At 36.7% G+C, this 24,518-nt stretch overlaps 1 protein-coding gene across 1 annotated transcript in view; it reads right to left on the bottom strand.

Moving 5' to 3' along the window:
- Positions 1-24,518, bottom strand: part of FAT4 (FAT atypical cadherin 4) — a 165,236-nt gene that overhangs the window by 29,629 nt on the left and 111,089 nt on the right. The window contains exon 7 of the mRNA XM_049631149.1: positions 14,131-14,311. Within this exon, the coding sequence (XP_049487106.1) occupies positions 14,131-14,311 (181 nt within the window). The remainder of the gene's footprint in view (positions 1-14,130; positions 14,312-24,518) is intronic.

Below are 24,518 nucleotides of genomic sequence, written 5' to 3'. Positions count from 1 at the left end.
GCCTCATAATATCTATAGTATCAGTTTTATCTGACATATACTTGTAAGTTAAAAAACACACACATATAGAAGGGACACAAGTGGCTCTATAAGTGGATAGATGTTCAAGATAACATGCCCAGGTTTGCCTTTCCTCTATCACTTGAATCCTGGTTTAGTTCTCATCCCTTCATGAAGATCTTTCCTCCTTCTCTGGTCCAAAATTTCTTTTATGGATATTAACTTTATCACATTGGGTTTTGTGCTGTCCTTTCACACCTGAACATCTATGCTGGGGTTTAAAGCTCTGCAGCATCTTACCGTGTCCTTATTGTGTACTGAGCACAGGCTACAAGGCACTTTATATATGCTCTCGTTTAGGTTCAAAACAATCCTGACATTTTGGTTTTGTTTTGGATTTTTTATAGATAATGAATCTGAATCTAAGAGAGACTAATATACTTGCACAACAAAGCACACTATCTACAACAGGTCAATCTAGACTTCGAATTTGAAAATCTAGTCTTTAGGACTCAACACCCACTTGTTCTATCATACTACAGTATAAAGAAGGTAAAACTCAGCTGGAGTGAAGGCAAGAAATGCTGTACCTGCTTGCTAAGACTAAAAGGAACTAGTGCTCAAGGTGTGTGTCAATGTAGAATTGGTTTCCATTGATTTGGTTCGGTGCAAATCAACAAATATTTATTTGCAGATTCAAGAATAAGAAATTACTGTTTCAAATTATGGGCATAGACTGACATCATTGTTACCTAAAATCTAAATCACTTTTGTACTTTTAAAGCTAAAATATCACAATTTGATTTTTTAATCTTTTTTTTTTTTTTGCCTCTTCCTGACATCTACTAGGAGCATAAAGCACTGTGCTGTATGTTGCAAGAATACAATAATTCAGTTTCTGTATTAAATTGTGTGCACTTTGAAACACAATTCACTTGGACATGAATTTTTACCTCACTTCTAACACTTAAATTCATAAAATTCCTTCTTTCTAAGTCTTTTCTCTCCATTTATAAAGTGTCGATCACATATACGTTCCTTTCACTTAGTACTTTGGAGCATTAAATGTAATTTCATATGAAATGCACTTGGTATTGTAATTGGTACATGATGAGAATTAAAAGTCTAGTTTTACACACATAACGGAGTATATACACATATTCAATTATAATATAATACTCTATCATATATAATCTATTATAATCCATCTACATATTTAGTCAAATGTCTAGGTGGACTAATTGATAGACACTTGGAGAAGTAGGTGAAAATCCTGTCCTCAAGCTTACATCCTGAATGGAAGAAAGAGAGAAATACAAAACAAGGCAGTATATTCAAGTAGAAGCATTGCTCTAGTTATCCGAAAGACAAAGAGACCACTTTTGACTGGAATGATTAAAGGAAAGCTTTCTGTGAAGAAGGCTAAAGTTAAGCTGAGCTTTAAAGGAGCTACCCATCTTGCAATAGTGGTGAAAAAGGAGAAAGGTGGTCTAGGTCAGGAGTCAGCAAATTTTTTTCCTTAAAAGGCCAGTGCTAGTTAATATGCCTCTGCAGGCCATAAGAGCTCTGTTGCAATACTCAGCTTGCTGTTGCAGGACAAAAGCAGCCGCAGACAATACATACATGAACGGGCATGGCTATATCCCAATACAACTTTACTTACAAATGCAGGTTTAGCCTATAGATTGCCATTTGCAGAACCTGGATCTAGGATACAGAAGAACTCGAACAAAGCCATAAAGCTTGGGAAAGCACAGATCCTTTTCCCAGAGGCAGAAAGTGATCCAGTGAGGCTGAAAGTTTGGCTATATGTTGAGGGTTTGTGCAGAATAAGCTCGGGAAGACGCTGGGGCCATTTATGGAGTGACTGGAATATGGAGCCTGGGCATTATGCCACAGGCAAACTGGAAGTTGAAGGATTTTGAGGAAGGGAGTATCACTGTTAAAGCTGAGCCACTGAATGCCCAAGCTGGTTCATATTACTGCCGTTGCTCTTTCATTCACTGACTCAGGCTTTGCTTCATCCAGACTACTTCCTACAGTACCGAGAGATCAATCATCATAAAACGTAAACTAGTCGTGTGATTGCCCAGCTCGAACAATTCAGTTGTTTCTCCCATTAGACACAGAAAGGTGTGTGACTTTTTTCATATGATATACAAGGCCCATTCCTAATCCACACTGACCATACGGAACCGCTTTGCTTCTCGGATACCATGTTTCTGCAGAGCCCTTTGCCTTTGTGCCTGTTGTTGTCTTTGCCTAGAAGGTCTGTCATCCCTTATTTTGTGATAAGCTACTTCTCAGTCTTTCCAGAAATCATCAAGTACTTGAAGCTTCTACTGATTTCTTCGAACAGCATCGAGTATGCTATTCTTTCCACCCATTCTGTGCGTAAACTATACTTGTTGCAAAGTACTATAATTTCAAGATTACAAAATTATCTCCTATACTGAACTGTTCTCCTTGTGGTGGCTGGAGGTCCTAACTCGTTGGAACTTAAAGTGCCCAGACATAGTGAGGGCTTCAAAATTATACAGTACAGGGTAGTATAGAGATTAGAAAACAGAGTCAGGGAAGAAAGTTAATTTTTATTATAATAGTCCAGGCATGATGTAATTGTGGATTGAACTAGAATCTTGGCAGGAAAAATGCACAGAAGAGAATGGGTGCCAGAGGCCTTAGTAAAGAAGAAACATGAGAACTTGTCCACTGACTGAGTATAGGGGGAGAGGGTGACCCCTGGCTATCCAACATCGATGAAAAAAGCAAGACAACACCATTAAGAGAAAGCAGAATGCCAAGATGAGAAACAGGAAAGTTAGGAGCTTCTGATATGCTGTGCTCCTGCTGCCAGCAGATCCTCCAGGTAGAGATGTCTCCTACAGAGTTAGAAATACAGGAAGGGGATCTCTGGGATGGAGTCGGAATCGATACCACAGATTTAGAGGCTTCTGCATAGTTTTCTGGGTGGTTGCAGCTGTGAAAATTGAAATATTCTCCCTCTCCTTCTCTCTCTAGCTCATGCTCTCTCACTTTTCTTGCTCTCTCACTCTTTTGCTCTCACACACACACCAAAAAAAGAAAAAAAAAAGGACTGAGAAAAATATTATGGGGAATATCTAAATTACTTTGCAAAGAGAGAAAGAGGAGATTAGAAGGTAAATTAGAAAGTGTGGTCAGAAATGCAGAGTGAGAAATAAGAGTTAACATTTCCATAGACACTGACAAGAAAAAAAAGGTCAAAAAGAAAGGATGATCTGTGGTGCAAATATTGCAAAAGGTAAAGGAAAATAAAGACTCAGAAAAAGTCACTGAACTTGGCAAATTTCAGCAGAATCTTTGGATAGATTATTTTTTCATAGATCAATGGAGGAGAAAAACCAGTTGGAAGATTTTTGGGAAAAAATGGCTGGAGAAAACTGTGAGATAATGACCCAGTCTCTCAAAAGTGTGATATAAAAAAAAAAAAAAGTGAGTGAAAACAGCAGTTCTAAGAATATTGGAATCATTCATTCAATGCATTTATTTAGGTGTCAGTCACGACTAGGGTGCAGATGTTGTGAAAGGAAGACTATATTAGGAATAAAATAGATATAAGAAGATCAACAAGAAAAAAAAACATTAATTTAACGAGTTTTGGGTCCTGATAATTGTATTAGAGACATTTATGCATATTAACTGATTACATATATTGGCACATAGTAGGTGATCAATATATATTTAACTCTCACAAATTATAAAATAACAATTCTTATCTCCACTTTTACTGATGAATACACTGAGCCTTAGAGACACGAACATGACTTTTCTAAGTCATGGCAGGTAAATAAAAAAAACAGCATTCAATACCAGATATTCTGAGCATTTCCATAGGGATAAATACATGATTCAGGGAAGAAGGATGATTTGAAGATTCAAGAGAGAAATGCAAAAACTGTTAAATTAAAGATGTGGAGGAAGTTAAATGGGATGGCATTAAGAGCACAGAGTAAGGGACTCACCTTTGAATGTTGACCCTGTCAATACAATTTTGTAAGTTTCCCCACTGCTATGACATAAAATTAGAAATAAGGTTTAAATGGAGATTTGGTCCAGTTGGGATAAAAAGGGATACATTTCCTTAAAAGCTAACTTTGGAATGAGTGTCTGTCTGGGAAGCAAATATGTAAACCAGACAAAGACTAGGAATTAATGCAGTCTAGTTTACTAGAGGGGAAATATTAAAAGTGAAATAAAGGGTATAACTCACCATCCATACAAATCTATAGTTTTATCAAATGGGTAGAAAGAAAAATATAAATAAGTATTAGTTGGGTGATTGCTGTGTGTAAGATTATGATAGACTATAAGGGAAAAGTAACAATATATGACACATAACAGGTTGTGCTATTAGAGAGCCCACAAGTAGTTGGGTAAATGACTTACACTGTAATATTTAAATAAGCAACATAAAATTAATATAAAATAGCTCTGTTAGCCAGGAGAATGGTTTTGCCCCAGATTCTATGCATAGCAAGGAGCAATTAACACCTAATATAAAAGTGTATTATATTCCATTAAAAAGATATGAGCCAGAGTAAATAAGGTTTAGGTTGGCATCACTACTTATTTTACCTATGAAAGTATTTTAAATTTAAGCTGTAATAATTGTCTATCCTAAGTTAATTTAAAAGTGAATTTAGGGGGAGGGAGGGAAGATGGCGGGTTAGGAGGACGCTGGGCTCACCGTGCATCCTGCTGATCACTTAGATTCCACCTACACCTGCCTAACTAACCCAGAAAACCACCAGAAGACTAGCAGAACGGAGTCTCCGGAGCCAAGCGCAGATGAGAGCCCACGGAAGAAGGTAGGAAGGGCAGAGAGGCAGTGCTCGCTGCATGGACTAGTGGGAGGGAGCCGAGGCGGAGGGGCGGCCTGCCGGCCAAGCAGAGCCCCCGAGTCTGGCTGGCAAAAGCGGAGGGGCCGGACGGAGTGTGTTACAACAGCAAGCGCGACTTAGCGTCTGGGAGGTCATAAGTTAACAGCTCTGCTCGGAAAGCGGGAAGGCTGGAGGACAAAGGGAGGGAGAGTTGCTGAGCCCCCGGACGACAGAGCTCAGTTTGTTGGGGAACAAAGGTGCTCGCCAGCGCCATCTCCCTCACCCATCCCACAGCCAAAATCCCAAAGGGAACCAGTTCCTGCCAGGGAACTTGCTCGCTCCGCGCAAACACCCAACTCTGTGCTTCTGCAGAGCCAACCTCCGGCAGCGGGCCTGACTCCCTCCCCCTGCCGCAGGGCCTCTCCTGAAGTGGATCACCTAAGGAGTGGTGAGCTAAGCCTGCCCCTCCTGCCCCCATGCACCTTGCCTACCCACCCCGGCTAATACGCCAGATCCCCAGCAACACAAGCCTGGCAGTGTGCAAGTAGCCCAGACGGGCCAGGCCACCCCACAGGGAATCCCGTCCCTAGGAGAGGGGAAGAGAAGGCACACACCAGTCTGACTGTGGCCCCAGCGGTGGGCTGGGGGCAGACATCGGGTCGGACTGCGGCCCCGCCCACTAACTCCAGTTATACACCACAGCACAGGGGAAGTGCACTGCAGGTCCTCACCACTCCAGGGAGTATCCAAAATGACCAAATGGAAGAATTCCCCTCAAAAGAATCTCCAGGAAATAACAACAGCCAATGAACTGATCAAAAAGGATTTAAATAATATAACAGAAAGTGAATTTAGAATAATAGTCATAAAATTAATCGCTGGGCTTGAAAACAGAATAGAGGACGGCAGAGAATCTCTTGCTACAGAGATCAAGGGACTAAGGAACAGTCAGGAGGAGCTGAAAAACACTTTAAACGAAATGCAAAACAAAATGGAAATGACGGCAGCTCGGATTGAAGAGGCAGAGGAGAGAATAGGTGAACTAGAAGATAAAGTTATGGAAAAAGAGGAAGCTGAGAAAAAGAGAGATAAAAAAATCCAGGAGTATGAGGGGAAAATTAGAGAACTAAGTGATACACTAAAAAGAAATAATATATGCATAATTGGTATCCCAGAGGAGGAAGAGAGAGGGAAAGGTGCTGAAGGGGTACTTGAACAAATTATAGCTGAGAACTTCCCTGAACCGGGGAAGGAAAAAGGCATTGAAATCCAAGAGGCACAGAGAACTGCCTTCAGAAGTAACTTGAATCGATCTTCTGCATGACATATCATAGTCAAACTGGCAAAATACAAGGATAAAGAGAAAATTCTGAAAGCAGCAAGGGATAAACGTGCCCTAACTTATAAAGGGACACCTATAAGACTCCTGACTGATCTCTCTTTTGAAACTTGGCAGGCCAGAAAGGATTGGCATGAGATCTTCAATGTGATGAACAGAAAAATATGCAGCCGAGAATCCTTTATCCAGCAAGTCTGTCATTTAGAATAGAAGGAGAGATAAAGGTCTTCCCAAACAAACAAAAACTGAAGGAATTTGTCACCACTAAACCAGCCCTACAAGAGATCCTAAGGGGGATCCTGTGAGACAAAGTACCAGAGACATCACTGCAAGCATAAAACCTACAGACATCACAATGACTCTAAACCCATATCTTTCTATAATAACACTGAATGTAAATGGATTAAATGTGCCAACCAAAAGACATAGGGTATCAGAATGGATAAAAAAACAAGACCCATCTATTTGCTGTTTACAAGAGACTCATTTTCGATCTGAGGACACCTTTAGATTGAGAGTGAGGGGATGGAGAACTATTTATCATGCTACTGGAAGCCAAAAGAAAGCTGGAGTGGCCATACTTATATCAGACAAACTAGACTTTAAATTAAAGGCTGTAACAAGAGATGAAGAAGGGCATTATATAATAATCACAGGGTCTATCCATCAGGAAGAGCTAACTATTATAAATGTCTATGCGCCAAATACCGGAGCCCCCAGATATATAAAACAATTACTCATAAACATAAGCAACCTTATTGATAAGAATGTGGTCATTGCAGGGGACTTTAACACCCCACTTCCAGAAATGGATAGATCATCTAGACACATGGTCAATAAAGAAACAAGGGCCCTGAATGACACATTGGATCAGATGGACTTGACAGATATATTTAGAACTCTGCATCCCAAAGCAACAGAATATACTTTCTTCTCGAGTGCACATGGAACATTCTCCCAGATAGATCATATACTGGGTCACAAAACAGCCCTTCATAAGTTTACAAGAATTGAAATTATACCATGCATACTTTCAGACCACAGTGCTATGAAGCTTGAAATCAACCACAGGAAAAAGTCTGGAAAACCTCCAAAAGCATGGAGGTTAAAGAACACTGTAGTAAAAAATGAATGGGTCAACCAGGCAATTAAAGAAGAAATTAAAAAATATATGGAAACAAACGAAAATGAAAATACAACAATCCAAACGCTTTGGGACGCAGCGAAGGCAGTCCTGAGAGGAAAATACATTGCAATCCAGGCCTATCTCAAGAAACAAGAAAAATCCCAAATACAAAATCTAACAGCACACCTAAAGGAAATAGAAGCAGAACAGCAAAGGCAGCCTAAACCCAGCAGAAGAAGAGAAATAATAAAGACCAGAACAGAAATAAACAATATAGAATCTAAAAACACTGTAGAGCAGATCAACAAAACCAAGAGTTGGTTTTTTGAAAAAATAAACAAAATTGACAAACCTCTAGCCAGGCTTCTCAAAAAGAAAAGGGAGATGACCCAAATAGATAAAATCATGAATGAAAATGGAATTATTGCAACCAATCCCTCAGAGATACAAACAATTATCAGGGAATACTATGAAAAATTATATGCCAACAAATTGGACAACCTGGAAGAAATGGACAAATTCCTAAACACCCACACTCTTCCAAAACTCAATCAGGAGGAAATAGAAAGCTTGAACAGACCCATAACCAGAGAAGAAATTGAATCAGTTATCAAAAATCTCCCAACAAATAAGAGTCCAGGACCAGACGGCTTCCCAGGGGAGTTCTACCAGACATTTAAAGCAGAGATAATACCTATCCTTCTCAAGCTATTCCAAGAAATAGAAAGGGAAGGAAAACTTCCAGACTCATTCTATGAAGCCAGTATTACTTTGATTCCTAAACCGGACAGAGACCCAGTAAAAAAAGAGAACTACAGGCCAATATCCCTGATGAATGTGTATGCAAAAATTCTGAATAAGATACTAGCAAATCGAATTCAACAGCATATAAAAAGAATTATTCACCATGATCAAGTGGGATTCATTCCTGGGATGCAGGGCTGGTTCAACATTCGCAAATCAATCAACGTGATACATCACATTAATAAAAAAAAAGAGAAGAACCATATGATGCTGTCAATAGATGCAGAAAAGGCCTTTGACAAAATCCAGCACCCTTTCTTAATAAAAACCCTTGAGAAAGTCGGGATAGAAGGAACATACTTAAAGATCATAAAAGCCATTTATGAAAAGCCCACAGCTAACATCATCCTCAATGGGGAAAAACTGAGAGCTTTATCCCTGAGATCAGGAACACGACAGGGATGTCCACTCTCACCGCTGTTGTTTAACATAGTGTTGGAAGTTCTACCATCAGCAATCAGACAACAAAAGGAAATCAAAGGCATCCAAATTGGCAAAGATGAAGTCAAGCTTTCGCTTTTTGCAGATGACATGATATTATACATGGAAAATCCGACAGACTCCACCAAAAGTCTGCTAGAACTGATACATGAATTCAGCAAAGTTGCAGGATACAAAATCAATGTGCAGAAATCAGTTGCATTCTTATACACTAACAATGAAGCAACAGAAAGACAAATGAAGAAACTGATCCCATTCACAATTGCACCAAGAAGCATAAAATACCTAGGAATAAATCTAACCAAAGATGTAAAAGATTGTATGCTGAAAATTATAGAAAGCTTATGAAGGTAATTGAAGAAGATATAAAGAAATGGAAAGACATCCCCTGCTCATAGATTGGAAGAATAAATATTGTCAAAATGTCAATACTACCCAAAGCTATCTACACATTCAATCCAATCCCAATCAAAATTGCACCAGCATTCTTCTCGAAACTAAAACAAGCAATTCTAAAATTCATATGGAAACACAAAAGGCCCTGAATAGCCAAAGTAATTTTGAAGAAGAAGACCAAAGCAGGAGGCATCACAATCCCAGACTTTAGTCTCTACTACAAAGCTGTCATCATCAAGACAGCATGGTATTGGCACAAAAACAGACACATAGACCCATGGAATAGAATAGAAACCCCAGAACTAGACCCATAAACGTATGGCCAACTAATCTTTGACAAAGCAGGAAAGAACATCCAATGGAAAAAAGACAGTCTCTTTAACAAATGGTGCTGGGAGAACTGGAGAGCAACATGCAGAAGGTTGAAACTAGACCACTTTCTCACACCATTCACAAAAATAAACTCAAAATGGATAAAGGACCTGAATGTGAGACCTAGAGGTGAAACCCTAGAGGTGAAAGCAGGAAAAAACCTCTCTGACCTCAGCCGCAGCAATTTCTTACTTGACACATCCCCAAAGGCAAGGGAATTAAAAGCAAAAATGAATTACTGGGACCTCATGAAGATAAAAAGCTTCTGCACAGCAAAGGAAACCACCAACAAAACTAAAAGGCAACCAACGGAATGGGAAAAGATATTTGCAAATGACATATTGGACAAAGGGCTAGTATCCAAAATCTATAAAGAGCTCACCAAACTCCACACCCAAAAAACAAATAACCCAATGAAGAAATGGGCAGAAAACATGAATAGACACTTCTCTAAAGAAGACATCCAGATGGCCAACAGGCACATGAAAAGATGCTCAACGTCGCTGCTTTTCAGGGAAATACAAATCAAAACCACACTCAGATATCACCTCACGCCAGTCAGAGTGGCCAAAATGAACAAATCAGGAGACTATAGATGCTGGAGAGGATGTGGAGAAACGGGAACCCTCTTGCACTGTTGGTGGGAATGCAAACTGGTGCAGCCACTCTGGAAAACAGTGTGGAGGTTCCTCAAAAAATTAAAAATAGACCTACCCTATGACCCAGGAATAGCACTGCTAGGAATTTACCCAAGGGATACAGGAGTACTGATGCATAGGGGCACTTGTACCCCAATGTTTATAGCAGCACTCTCAACAATAGCCAAATTATGGAAAGAGCCTAAATGTCCATCAACTGATGAATGGATAAAGAAATTGTGGTTTATATACACAATGGAGTACTACATGGCAATGAGAAAGAATGAAATATGGCCCTTTGTAGCAACATGGATGGAACTGGAGAGTGTGATGCTAAGTGAAATAAGCCATACAGAGAAAGACAGATACCATATGTTTTCACTCTTATGTGGATCCTGAGAAACTTAACAGAAACCCATGGGGGAGGGGAAGGAAAAAAAAAGAAGAGTTTAGAGTGGGAGAGAGCCAAAGCATAAGAGACTGTTAAAAACTGAGAACAAACTGAGGGTTGATGGGGGCTGGGAGGGAGGGGAGGGTGGGTGATGGGTATTGAGGAGGGCACCTTTTGGGATGAGCACTGGGTGTTGTATGGAAACCAATTTGACAATAAATTTCATATATTGAAAAAAAAGTGAATTTAATAATTTTACAAAATAAAAATAGCTTCAATTTTTATATTATCTGACTTATGGCAGTCAATGTAGTAATTTAAATATTTTTGCATATGCATTTTATAGATTTCAGGGCATGTAAAAGTATAAAGTTAATTCTCTCATATTAAAGGAGGAAAAAAATTCAACCAGTCAACCAAACAACCAAAATCAAAACAATCATTTCAAAGCTACCAATACAACTGTGTAAAACACTCTGGAAATATTGACAGGATTTCCTAGACCAACTTTCCATTGATCACCATTGCCCACAAACGTAAGATCACATGTAGCAGTGAAACTTTGACATACGCTAGAAGAAAATAGCATACCATCATAGCATTTTATTCTAGCACTCATTGATTTTGTAAACACACAGCTTCACAATTGTTGTAGCAATTGAAGCATCTCAGATGGGAATAGTTATGCTACTGATTTGTCATACTCAATATTTTATCTTTAGAGAAGGACTCCTTGGCATGGCAGATAAATATTTATTAGACTATAACACTACAATGGATAGGACATCTCTTCCAAAATTGTCACAAACTTACTGAGCACTAACAGATGGCAAGAAAAGGGAAAAGTGCTTTACATATATTGGGACAGTATGGGTTGATGGATATTGAGTAATTTTTGTTCTAACATTATTCTAAGCAGTTCACTTAGAACTGTTAAAGTATTTTATTTGTCCTCACAACAATTCCATAAAGTCACTTTTATTATGTAGTATACCTATTACATTGATAAAAAAAAAAAACAACTGATGCCCAGAAATGTTCAATAAACTGCCCCACAATTAATAGGAGAGTCAGGATTCCATTCTACACAGCTTCATTCTCAAGGCTGTGCTCTTACCACAAAGCTAAAGACTTAGTTCTTAGGGTACAGATTCCATTATTCCTATGCTTTGGTGTAGGACAAATGAAGGAGGTTGTATTTACTGCCTTTTTGAGGTTCATGCCAGGAAGTAGTTAGGTTGTACCTGCCTTTCTCCAAGTGGTACTAAGCACAGTGAGCCAAACATGCATATAACTATGACCTTGGGCAGAAGTCTTCTCCATCCTTAATGATTTGACTTTATAAGCCTCTTAGAATTCAGCTCTTTGCCTGGAATTAGGTCCCAGCTTCTGAAAGAAGTTCATGCATAGCCTTTCCTCTTATAGTGCATGTCAGTGTCCATTCTCTTCTGGATTTCCTTCTGTATATCTCTGATCAGAACTGCTTAGCTCCCTAGGTGACTCTTCCTTCTAAACGTGCTTTTAAACTGTTAGGAGAATTCCAGAAGACTCATTCCTGCCCCCCTTTTATTTCTCTATTCTCTCTCCTAAAGTGTTCTTATTCAGTGCCTTGGTTTTACATGTGCTGTGAGCATTGATGACTCTCAAATCTGTATCTACAGCCCTGACGCAAACCTAAGCTTCACACTCATAGTTTTAATGTCCCAACTGATATCTCCACGTGAATGACTAGTAGTCACTTCAAATTGGATTCAAGTAAGAACTCCTGGTTTCCCCCATGCCTGTTTCTCCTCCAATGCTACCTATAATGGTACCACCATCTGCCCAGGTGTTCAAGCCAAAAACTTAGTAGATGGCCATTCTGGTTTCTCTCTTTCTTTTAGTTCCACTTACAACCTCAAATGTTTTTCCAAATACATTCAATTTTCATTTTTCCACCTTAGTACAAGGACACTCCATCTTTTGTTTGAATCAGTATATTAATTAACACCTGAAGGGTCTCACTGGTTTCTCTTCTAATAGCTTCTTTCTACAGTCCTGCCTCTAACCCAATCCAAACAGATCCGTTTATTTTGGCCCCTGTTTGAAATACTCCAATAGTTTATCACATAAATGATTTTAAGAATTTCAATAAATAAATAAATTAATTAATTAATTAATATCTCAACTTCTTACCATGACCTAGGAGCCCTTGTATGGGCTACATGATTTGGCCCCTGCCTACCTCTCTGAGCCTGTTCTCACTCTGGTCCACACTCATAAAACTTCCTAGTTAAATTCACCATGCTTACTTACATTCCACAGCCCAGTTCTTCAGCCTAAAGATCACTTCCATAAAGAAGTCACCCATATTAACCATACCTAATAGTCCCTTGTCACTCTCTTGTTATATAAGCCTATTTTATTTTCAAGGCTGCATTCACCATATTAAGTAATCTTCTTTATTTCATATTAAATTGCCTATGTACCTCACAAAGCATGCCAGCTCGAAGAAAGTGGAAACTTTGTCTTGTTACCCATACTAAAAACTCAATGCATGTTTATTAAATGAAAAATAGCTTGAGGTCTTCTATATACCTCAGTCACCTCTGCCAGCAGGAAGAGACTACTTAATAGCAGTTTCCCAAAGTGATTTTATAAATAGGAAATTAGTAACAAATAAAATAAATCACTAACCAAATCATCACGGGATCAACATTCACAGGCCACCTTTTACTGATAACTCCTCAGAACACTCAGATTCTCTTTTCTGACCCATTACACAGCCATCCGACCTACTCTAATTTACCTAATATAAGCCTATAGAGGGTAGGGATGTTGTGTGGGTAAGAAATATTTATGTCTTTGAGACTCTTCTCTGGAAAACTTAGAAATCTTCATTTCTTACTGTTGATAATAGGAAGAAGTGAAGAAGGTGACACACAACTCAATCCACCAAGTGTTACAACACAACCATTTTCACATCTTCTCTGAAAAATGTACCATATCGTTTTCTCCATTTTAAATGGGTTTCAGTAGATTAACAGAAAGTTTTTAAACTTTGAAAACACAAATATTCTTATTGAGGCTAGTGGCTGGGTTAAAAATGGCCAAAATTCTTTGATATTCCTCTTCAAGTGGTGAGGTGCATTTCTCCTCCCAGTGAATCTAGGCAGGTCATGGTTGCTTTGACAAAGTATTATGGAAGCGATGCTACACCACTTCTAGGACTTTTCCTTAAGAGCACTGGCAGATTTTGCCTGAGGTTCTTGGACCCCAGAGCTACCATGTAGCCCATTTCAGCTACCTGCCAAAGAACCATATTGTGAAGCCCTGAGACCACAAGATCAGAGACAGGGGGCCAGCAGAGCCCAACCTTCCAATCATCCTTGCCGAAGTACCAGACGTTGAGTGAAGACATCTTGAACCTTCAAGACTGCCCAGTTACCAGGTAAATACCATTAAGTGATACCAGTCAATCACATGAAGCAGAAGAATCTCCCGTGAACCCAGCCCTGTAAATGAACTACATGAACTACAAATTCATGAGATAGATAAAAATATAAATAAAATTAAGTAATTAAAATTTTAGAATGACAAGTAAAATCATTGTTTAAATCCTCATTTTAGCCATAGTTAGTTATTCAACAATACATGGACACAATAAGTCTATGGGTTAATATCACAGAATTTCTAGCAAAATTAAGCATTATATTCAGTTAGTCCAAAGACTAATGTTTAATGAAAAAATAATCAAAGTTTACAAAGGAAAATGTACTGACCTGATAACTGCATTTGTTGAGGCATCAGCATCTGAGGCATTTACCAATAAAACATCTGTTCCAGTGGGTGCATCTTCAGGAATTGTTGTGAAATACATTTTACTGGCAAAAGTAGGGACATTGTCATTGACGTCATCTACGATGACATTGATTGTTCCAGTTCCAGTCAGGGCAGGGGATCCTAGAAGGAGAAGAAAATCAAGTTTTTAATGTTTATAAGTAACAAAGATAACAGCAAATTTAACATTAATTAGTTACAGATAACACTACCGGAGACAATTTAGAAAACATCTCAAAGTGAAATTTCTAAATGCTACAAGTGATTGAGTGTTTTTTGATTTTGTTACAAGACAAGTATTTTCATTTATAAACTGGTATTTCAAATCTTTTCTGATGATATTGAACAAAAAGAGTATGTCAACGTCTTATTCTATTTGAAAGGTGCTGATTCGGCAATGAAAAAAAACACAACAATATCATTTAAACACCACAAAAGAGGCACTGCTGGTTTCTCTGAAATTGCATTAAAATAGCTCACTCCAAATTTGGAGAATACCCATGGGCATTGAATATCTGGCCAACTGACAAAGCACGAAAACTAAATTCCTAGCTGTGACTATCAATGTTAATATCAAAAATTTGGGTTTCTGGGTCTTTAAATTCCCTATTCTCAACTAATACTTGTTTGTAAAGGAAAAAAAAAATAAGCTTCAAGTTACATCTCAAAACCACGATCTTCCACTTGGTGGAAATAACATTATGTGGATGAGCTGACTTGGAATTATTTTTGTTACATTTATTTAATATTTAATATAAATGTGAAACGATTAATTTTTTATTTCCTATTCCAGCTCTGTTATCAGCATATAATGAAAAGCCAACATTGAACAAAACCTTGGCATACACTGTCCGTACTACACAAAGTTAACAGACTCTTTGTGGTGAAGGTCAGAAGCCATATTTGGTTAGATTCTGTGGGGTGTCCCGAAACTAAAAGTCAAATCAACTGTCTTTAGATGCATGTTCAAAATCAGTTTTCAAACTTTAATCTCTCTAAATAGAAACAATAGAGATCTGTTTAACTGTGTTTATCTAAAATAAAATAAAGCCCTGAATACTCTCTTTTTCTGTTTAAGGTATTAAAACTTTCCATAAAATTATTCCCCCTTATATGAAATTTAAATTCTACTTATTTCTAGCACTCAACACTTTTTAATAAAAACCATCCATTCATTCACTCATTCATTTCTCTGTAAAATGTCTATGGTGTTCCCTTTTACTCTTCACAGAATGGTGTTGAGATTCACAACCTTCCAGTATTTTTTTTTTCTAGTAATCCTGTGATTTGCTGATATTCCCTTTACTACTATTTAAACCTGTTCTATGTTCTTAGATTGTAACTACTGATGGTCTATAACCAATGAGCTTTTATGCTCAAATATATAGGAACCAAAATCAGACTAGAACAAACAGACTAGAAAATTATGGAATGCAATGGATTTAGTGATGTTATATCTGTGCTCTATACAAGGAAGCTTGAATTCTCCATGAGATGAAAATGCGTATGACCAGTTGAGCTAGGCACTGTGATGAAGCATGACTGCTCCCATAAATCTATGCAATTAAATTTAGGCTACATGGTGATAATTATTGCCAAATATATCTTTCTCAGTAAAGTATTTTATATTAAACATTCCATTTCCATTAACATATTTTTAAATTCATGACTCCCAAAGTCTTACCTTTTATTTTTTTTAATTTTTATTTATTTTTGACAGAGAGACAGAGCATGAGTCAGGGAGGGGCAGAGAGAGAGGGAGACACAGAATCCAAAGCAGGCTCCAGGCTCTGAGCTGTCAGCAGAGTCCGACGCAGGGCTCAAACCCACAAATCGCAAGTTCATGACCTGAGCTGAAGTTGGACACTTAACTGACTGAGCCACCCAGGCACCCCAGAGTCTTACCTTTTAGATGTTTGATTTTGTATTAAAGGAAACAAGAATTAGTCTTTACTATTGCTTATATGTATAATTAACTATAAATTACTAAAAGAGTATAATTGCCTTTTCACTAGTCACTTGATGTTAATAATGGTAAAATGATGTCACAAATATTTCATACACAAAATAGATTTGGAAGTATTATAAACACTGGAGAAGCACATCAAAATAAGACTTTAAAGATCTCACTCAACATATTAATAATGATCATATCCTTAGGTAGGCAAGTACTGGTTTAAGAAGTTTACATAGACTACATTGTGTAATCCTCATCAGTTAGTACCCCTGCTATCCCCAATATATGTTTAAATAAGCTGATAATTGGATTAAATGATTTTTCAAGGGCATAGACATAGTGAGAGAGCTGGAATTTAATCCATGGGACTTGGATGTGAAGCTGTTTGCCACTGGCAAAAAGCTGAAAGATGTTGCTAGCAGCTGAATGGGTGCCACTCAGCGAGATGTGCTGGGACTCTGGACAAGCTGGGCCCAGAGAACAACATAAGGCACAAGTTGGAGAAAATCCCCAAGTCCATAGGTGATAGACCCTAGTTATTTGCCAGTTGAAGTTTGTGGGGCATTTGGAGACAGCACTCCTGTCAGAGACTTTCAATTTCTCATAAGGGTCCTGTTAAAGCTAACTAAATACCTTCACGGGTATCATTGATGATCAATGTTTGGACTAAATCTCTTATATATATTTAATTATGTACAATTTGGTGAAATGGAAGTTAATTATCTGCATCATGTTGGTATTTCTTCCACTAGTTACATTTTTAAGAAAAAGAGGTAACTAGAGGATAACTGTGTTTTCATGTGGGCAAAAGAGGATGCCATGGGAAGGACAGTGTGCACACTAGGATGTATTGAGAGAGGGAATAACTAAATCAAGTCCCTAGAAGCAAAGGATAGGAGGATATGGAGGGCTCTTTTATATAGTTTACTGACATTGAACTCTACTCACTAAATCTCAGTTTCCTTTTCTGTAAAATGGGAATAATAAGCATAGAACGTACCTCAAAGAGGTACTGAGGGAAATGTAACATGCTAAGGATAGTGACTGGTATATAGTTAAAATGTATTCCTTGTTCTTGTACTTGCTTTAGACACAAGAAAAATGAAAACTTTACATTAGGAAGGTCCATTTTCTTAATATTAAAGATTTCAATTTTATAGTTCTCAGGATTTTTATTCTCCAATGAAACTTTTGACTCAGCTCTATGATAATATTATTCAGGAAGATATTTTGAGTCATCCTTTCTTCTTAATGATTCCCTTGTAGTGTAACAAAATGAGACACTTAGCTCTCAAACCTTTCATAGCTTTTTGGAGGCCATGTTGATTGGAAATTTAAAGATAAAAAATTTGGTACTTTACAGTGAGAGTTTAAAGAAGACCTAAATATTTCTGGTATGCCCATTGCTCTCTAATCAACAATACTTAAACTTGTTAAGAAATATCCCAGTAACTGCCAAGCAAAGGTTTTATCCTTGGTATTCTAAAGTGTCTGATGACACATATATGGAAAACCACATAAAATGATGACTAACTCATTTGGTCAGGAACATGTGATTTCTTTCTTTGTCTCTAAACTACATAAATATGGTTGCTGATGTGTTTTCTGAATTAGTAAGCAAAAAGAGAAAAACATTGTTTACCCAGGAAAATATTCAGCAAGTTCAATCTCAGTGTCTTCATACCAGAGAATACCTAATTTTCCAAAAGATTTTAAAAGCACACCAGTGACAACAAGATGGTCCCAGCTTGAGAAGTAGCCTCATAGGTGATCCCATATCCACATGGGAGCAAAGGGTCCCCTTTGCTTCTCTTAGTAGCTGCCACAGCCCAGTTTATAAGCACTTAGGGTTCTTTTCCTATTTTCTTCAAGAATTGTCAGAATGAACCACAATTCTCCAGTGGCCTCCCCTTCTTGTTGCCCCAAAGGATGTGCATGCAGGTCTTATCTACTTTTTTCAATTTTATAAGGAAACCTTACAAACATATTGTTCTAAATTTCTAAGTCTTTTACTGAGATTTAATTAACCCTAAATTTGAATTCTGCTTCCAATATGTTTTAACTTTTATTCTTGGGAATGGGACCTAACCGCCAAATAACCAGATCCCATCTCATCCTTGTCCACTAATAGCGTGAGCTCTGGAAGTCACTGCCTCTGAACTTTAGTCAGGAAAGTGAAATCAAAGGAGAAAAATGGAACGCCCCTGATTTCACATAAATCTTATTTCTACATCACTGGTCTCAGATGAAAGACACAAGTTCCCTAGTTGATGGCCCACATAAATTTTAGCACTTCCTCTCATCTGCTAATTGAATGATGAAGCCATGTTTTCATCGTTGCTTTTCTGTGTTTGGTTGTCTTTAAACTCTCTCCCTCTTAACTATGTGAGGAAGTGGTCTAGGATCCTTATGTTCCTGTTTCCTAACAGTTTTTGTTATGTCCCTTGTGAAGTGCAGCACAATGCCTACTGTTACTTTATCTTTAGTCCACACCTCTCTGTTGGCTCTAGGCTGACACATGAGACTATCTGTTGTCTCTGCTTGCAAGTTACCAAAAAGCCTCAATATTAGTATGTGAAAAACTGAAATATTAATTATTCTGTGTAAAGGTAGCCCATATTTTTATCTATAAATTGAAATATAAATGTATATATATACATATATATTTGTATATACATATTGTTGAACACTTACTTGAGATCATGTATATATATATTTTTATATATGTATTACTCATTTAATATACAGATTCCATAAAATAGGTATTAATTTTTTTTGATAAAGAATTTGAGACTCAAAGAATTTAAGCAATTTATTTATATTCAGCCATAGTGGAAAGAGAGAGCCAATTTTGAACTCAATGCCATTCTTACTATAGATGTTTTACTCTGTATTATTATTACTATCAATGTACTCTGTCATATCCTCTATTAAGTTATAAGCTAATAGAAAGCAGGAGTAATTTTATTTAATTCATCTTTATGTCAACCCATAATGCATACCATTAGACTTTGTTCTCATTCTGCAGTCTTTTCCTTTGATTCTTTATATGGAAATCTGGTCTAGTGACTGGCTGAAAGTTCAAAGAACAGAATACTTCTAGAAATATACATCTGGGAATACAGGCCTTAGCCTAAGGCTGGGGTCAGAGAAGAAAACTGCAGACAAAGGTCAAAGTTTTGGAGGTAGTCTACTACTTATAAACAGAGGGTCCCAATTAATACTGAATCCCGGGAGAAGAATCAGAATACTAGGGACCAATGTTTAGTTTGAATAGGTCTGCTAATGATGAATTATATGGGCAGTGGCGTAATAGAGCAAGATTGTTCAATTTCATCTTGGATTGATTTATGAAAAACAGACACAATCAGAAAGAAGAGGCAGGATGTAGTGACACAGACTCCTGACAGATGACAGTGAGCCAATGAAAAAGGTTGAAGGTACAAATAAAATAAAAGGTCAAGGCCTCAGAAATTTATAATTATAGAGGCCAGGAGGTGCAGTGGACATTTGAAATATACTTATAAGTTGGAAGATAAGAAGAACTTCAAATTTCATTTTGTATAATTTTATGTATTGTATACATTCATCTGTATACATGTATATATATACATATATATATATAAGTGCAAAAATAAACATGAGTAAATTGGTAGAAACCTTCTGAAATTTTTAGAGCAAATATCAAACAATGCATATGATTCTGAAAAGCATTTTTAAAAGGGTGTGAAAATAAATCACACACACAGAGACTGTTTACAACTTAATCTTCTGATAATCCATTATACTATGGTAGTTTCATGCTCTGTGTGGGTCATATTTTATATTTTTGAATTTGGAAAATGATTAAGTGGATATTGGCTTTTAACACTGGTGGCTTAATATGCTCAAATATATCAACATAAAGTTCAAGTTAATTTAAAATGAGATTTAAAAAGAAAAAAGTTTTAAGCAACTGCTCTATCAGAAAATACATTTTTAGTAAGTGTAATAAATGAGTCTAAATGAGTAATTAAAGTTCAAACTGTAGGCAGATTACATTTTTTATGTTAACCCTTATAAATTAAACATACTTTCATGAAACATAAAAAACTATTCTGCAGAAATAAAATTTTTGCTTAACTAAAATCTGTTGCTTTGCAACAAAGCCGATTTCATTCTTGACATCAAACATTTGGTGAATAGGTCCTCTGGATGTGTGTTTGTTGTAGTAAAGTATTAGCTTCTTTTTTTTCTTTCCCAAGAAGTAAACACATTTTTCTCACAGTAAACCGTCCGCTGAAAATCTGAAATTTCAGCCGTTCTATATTAACATTAGACCTTGTGTGGTTAGATTTAAATTTGAATTCAGCAAATGTATAAAGCAAATAAGTACGGAACCTTTCGAATATGAACAGAAACTGTGTATTTTAAAAATAACATTTATAATGTAATTTATTACTGCTAATTAGTTTTACAAATATATTTATATAAGTTAGGTATATATACTCTTAGATAACACTTGATTTTTAAATTATTGCTGTAGGAATCTTCACCAAAAACACCATATTTCCTTGATAAATTCTTTTACTAAATAGAAGTGATAAGTAAAAAAGGGAAACTATTTAATAATGTTATGAAAATGACACTGAAAAGTCATACAACTATATGAATGTACTTAATGCTACTGAATTGTGCACTTAAAATAATTAAAATGGTAATTATGTTATATATATATATATATATAGCCACAATTTAAAATTTTTATAAAGTAATATATAATGTTAACAAAATATTTTATCCCGCACAAAAAGCAGGTCTTGAGGAATTACTTTTTAGAGGACTTTAAAAGAAAATCCTCAATACATGTTGAAACTCTGAAACACTAAAGGCTACCTCAAATGCTAAACACAACTTGCCTCCTGCCTACTTAGTGAAAATATCTAATTATATATTTATGAAATAATGATCAAAACACACTACAAAATGATTATGCTTTATCAGGATAAAATGAAAAGACTTTTTGAAAAGGTAAAAAAAAATTCTCACAGTGAGGTCAGTTTTTACGACATTTAATGTTTATCTTTTAAATCATATAAATATTTTCCTTAATATTGCAAATAGTTTGTATCCATTTCAAAGTTGGGTCCTTTGTCCACTCGTATTTATAGCTTACATGAATAAATAGAATCTACACTGAAATTATTTTATTAAATTTTAATTCTATGCAACATAATGACAATCCTAGCTTTTACTTAACAATTTTAGAAGCTAAATCATTTGTTTTTGTATTTGTATCTAGTGAATATACAAATGAAATTTTATGTAGGAAGAATTTTTCCTACTAAAGAGTACCTGGTTTTAAAAAAAAGTATTTAAATAAATAATTTATAATAATATAATGTCACTAACATATGTGGTACAAAGTCTTACTAGAAATAAGAGGAAGCAAAACAATTGTTATCAACTTTGGAAATAAAATTCTCATCCTAGGACAAGTATTTTGTTAAAGTAAGCATATTTGGCCCAAGATGGACTCATTCATGTTAAGTGTCACATCAGCAAACCAGAACTTAACTAAGTGTCTGTGCTCAGTTCTCCAGAAACAGAGGTCAACCAACCAGTACTTGCCTCTTCAGCACAAATTACCTTAGCTCACTCCAAGTCTTCCTTATGCCTATAAGGAAAGTAACCTCGCTTTAACCAATCAGCAAATGCCCTGTATAATGTCTTCGCTCTTCCCGTTGAAGTACTAACCAGACCAGACCCTGCTTAGCTTCTGAGATAAGACAAGATCAAGTGTGTTCAGGGCTGTAGAGGGCTTATCTGGTCTACACAAATCTCTTGCCTTGTACAGCTCTGTGAAGGTTCTTTCTGTCTACTAGCTTGGATACTGTTTGATTCATGAATTGCTGAACAAAAGCCTATGAGATCAGTAACTTGTGGAAAAAATGTCTTTCAGCAACTCTGATGGAAATAACCAAGACTGCCTTAGATGCAAATATACAACAAGTTAAATACAATTAATTTTTTTGTAATTGAAGATAATCCTGGCTCTATATGACTTACGGAACCACTGGTGCCTTGTGGAAAGCTCTCAAGCAATTTTCATTATTAAAAATGTTCATCATAACACACAAGGCAAGCTCTTCTTCAACATTTTCCCACAAATAATGCTGACAAAATGCCATCTTTCTGGAACATTTAAAAAACAACTATCTTCCGATGTAAAATGTCATATTCCACATTTCTGACCTCTCTTTTGATTATAGAGCCATTTGTAATGCAATGACTGTCTCAGCTTAAACAATATGACAGATAGCATTCATTCAAATGTCATCATATCTTCACCAAGAAAATAAAGCATAGTTATTAGCCCTTTTAGCTTTTAGAATCAAATTTTGCAAAAGCATCATGTTTCCCCTCCATTAAAAAGTAATTTTCTATCCCTGCATAAGAATGAAGTTTAGGCCTTCTTTCAGTCATATGATAAATGTCCTTAATTAGAAATGCTAATAACTGAACTTTTCCCCTCAGACCTATTAGTTATGCTAACACATAGATGCTTCATAACTAAACTTTTTGGTCTAATCTATACACAGAATATCTCTATATCCCTTTGTATATTAGACCAAGAACAGATAAAGAATAATGTATTTAATTTGTGAACTGATTAATTTCCCACCTCCAAATTCAATGCCAACATACACACATAGCACAACTGATTCATTGTATGTGTACATATGTGTGTATCACACATATTGTATATTAGAAAAATATCTAACACTCGTTTTACACTTTCTAAAACCCTTGGACATGCATTTCCTGATTTAAGGAGAATATCAATCCTTTGATTTCAAATTTATGAATATTCTTATTTTGCAAGCTGTTTTAATGGCTAAAAACCACTTGGTTTTTAAGGGTTTTTTTTTTTAAATATAAAAATAACATTTAATCCAAAGAAAGGAAATTCTTATAAATGTGGTCTATGCAAAACATATCACAGTAGACAAGCTAATATGTGGAAGCAGTGAGTAATGGTTTAGAAATGTTCTCCCTGACAGGGTTACCAGTTTTAAATCCCATTTTCACTGAAAAACAGCTGCATGCTAAGCCAAGTTGCTTATCTTCTCGAATGCTTAGCTTTATTTTTTTTTCTTTTAATTCATAAAATTGGAATAATAGTGTCTAATTTACAGTGCCATTATGAGATTAAATGAGATGATATAGTACAAATTCTGGCACATACAAGCCCTCAGAATTCACGGAATGGAAAGTTTATGACTTTCCACGTTGTATCTACCCCAATGTCTTCTCTAAGAACTAAACTTTCATGTATATCTCCCTGACATCTCCACTGGATATCTCATATCTAAAATGTACCATATCCAAAAATTAGTTCTTGATAATTTATCTTAAAATTCTTCTATCTCCCTGTCTCCAAATTTCTAAGGCAAATATTCTAGGACTCCTGTTTGATTCATCTGTTTTCCTAACTTCCCACGCCTCCTATTCGATCATCGAGTCCCACTAGCTCTATCTTCAAAATGGATAAGATATTTAGCTCGTTACCTCCACACCGTCACCTTATGCCAAATACTATTATCTCCTTCAGGGATTGCTGTCATGGTCTTTTAACCAGCATCTCTATTTCTGCTCTTGCTCTTTACCACCACTACAAAGCCAGATCTCTTCATGAAACCAGATCTTTCCAAAATCTCTCGGCACTCTCTGTCCAAAACCCTAACAGGGCTTCACCTCTTTGTTTGAACAAAATTAAAATTCTTTACCCTGCCCTAAAACATTTGTGTGATCTAGCTTCTGCTTCCTCCATCCTCCAAGTGTCTTTTTTTCACCCTTGTCCAGCCATCCGGCACCTCTTGCAGTTCTCTGGGCGTGGTCAACTCCATCCTTGCCTCAGGGCTGTTTCATCTGCCAGCAACACTGTTTCCCTAGATTTCCACATTTCACTTTCTTGACTATACTATCCTCCAGTTCCTCACTCTGTGCCACTTAACCTGCTTTATTTAACTTCATAACAACACAATATCAAGATGCTTGTTACACATTAATATAGCCTATAGAAGCAGAAGAATCTCATTGACTGTAATCAGAATTCACTTATAAGGTCTATTAAATTAGCTTCATGGGGGCGCTTGGGTGGCTCAGTCAGTTAAGCATCCAACCTTGGCTCAGGTCATGATCTCGTGGTTTGTGAGTTTGAGCCTTGTGCCGGGCTCTGTGCTGACAGTTCAGAGCCTGGAGCCTGCTTCACATTCTGTGTCTCCCTCTCTCTCTCTGCCCCTTCCCCATTCATGCTCTCTCTCTCTCTCTCTCTCTCTCACACACACACACACACACACACACAAATAAATACCTTAAAAAATTAGCTTC

This window comes from Panthera uncia, chromosome B1 (genome assembly GCF_023721935.1).
Source record: "Panthera uncia isolate 11264 chromosome B1, Puncia_PCG_1.0, whole genome shotgun sequence".
NCBI lineage: Eukaryota > Metazoa > Chordata > Mammalia > Carnivora > Felidae > Panthera > Panthera uncia.
This window is presented reverse-complemented; position numbering and strand designations above follow the sequence as displayed.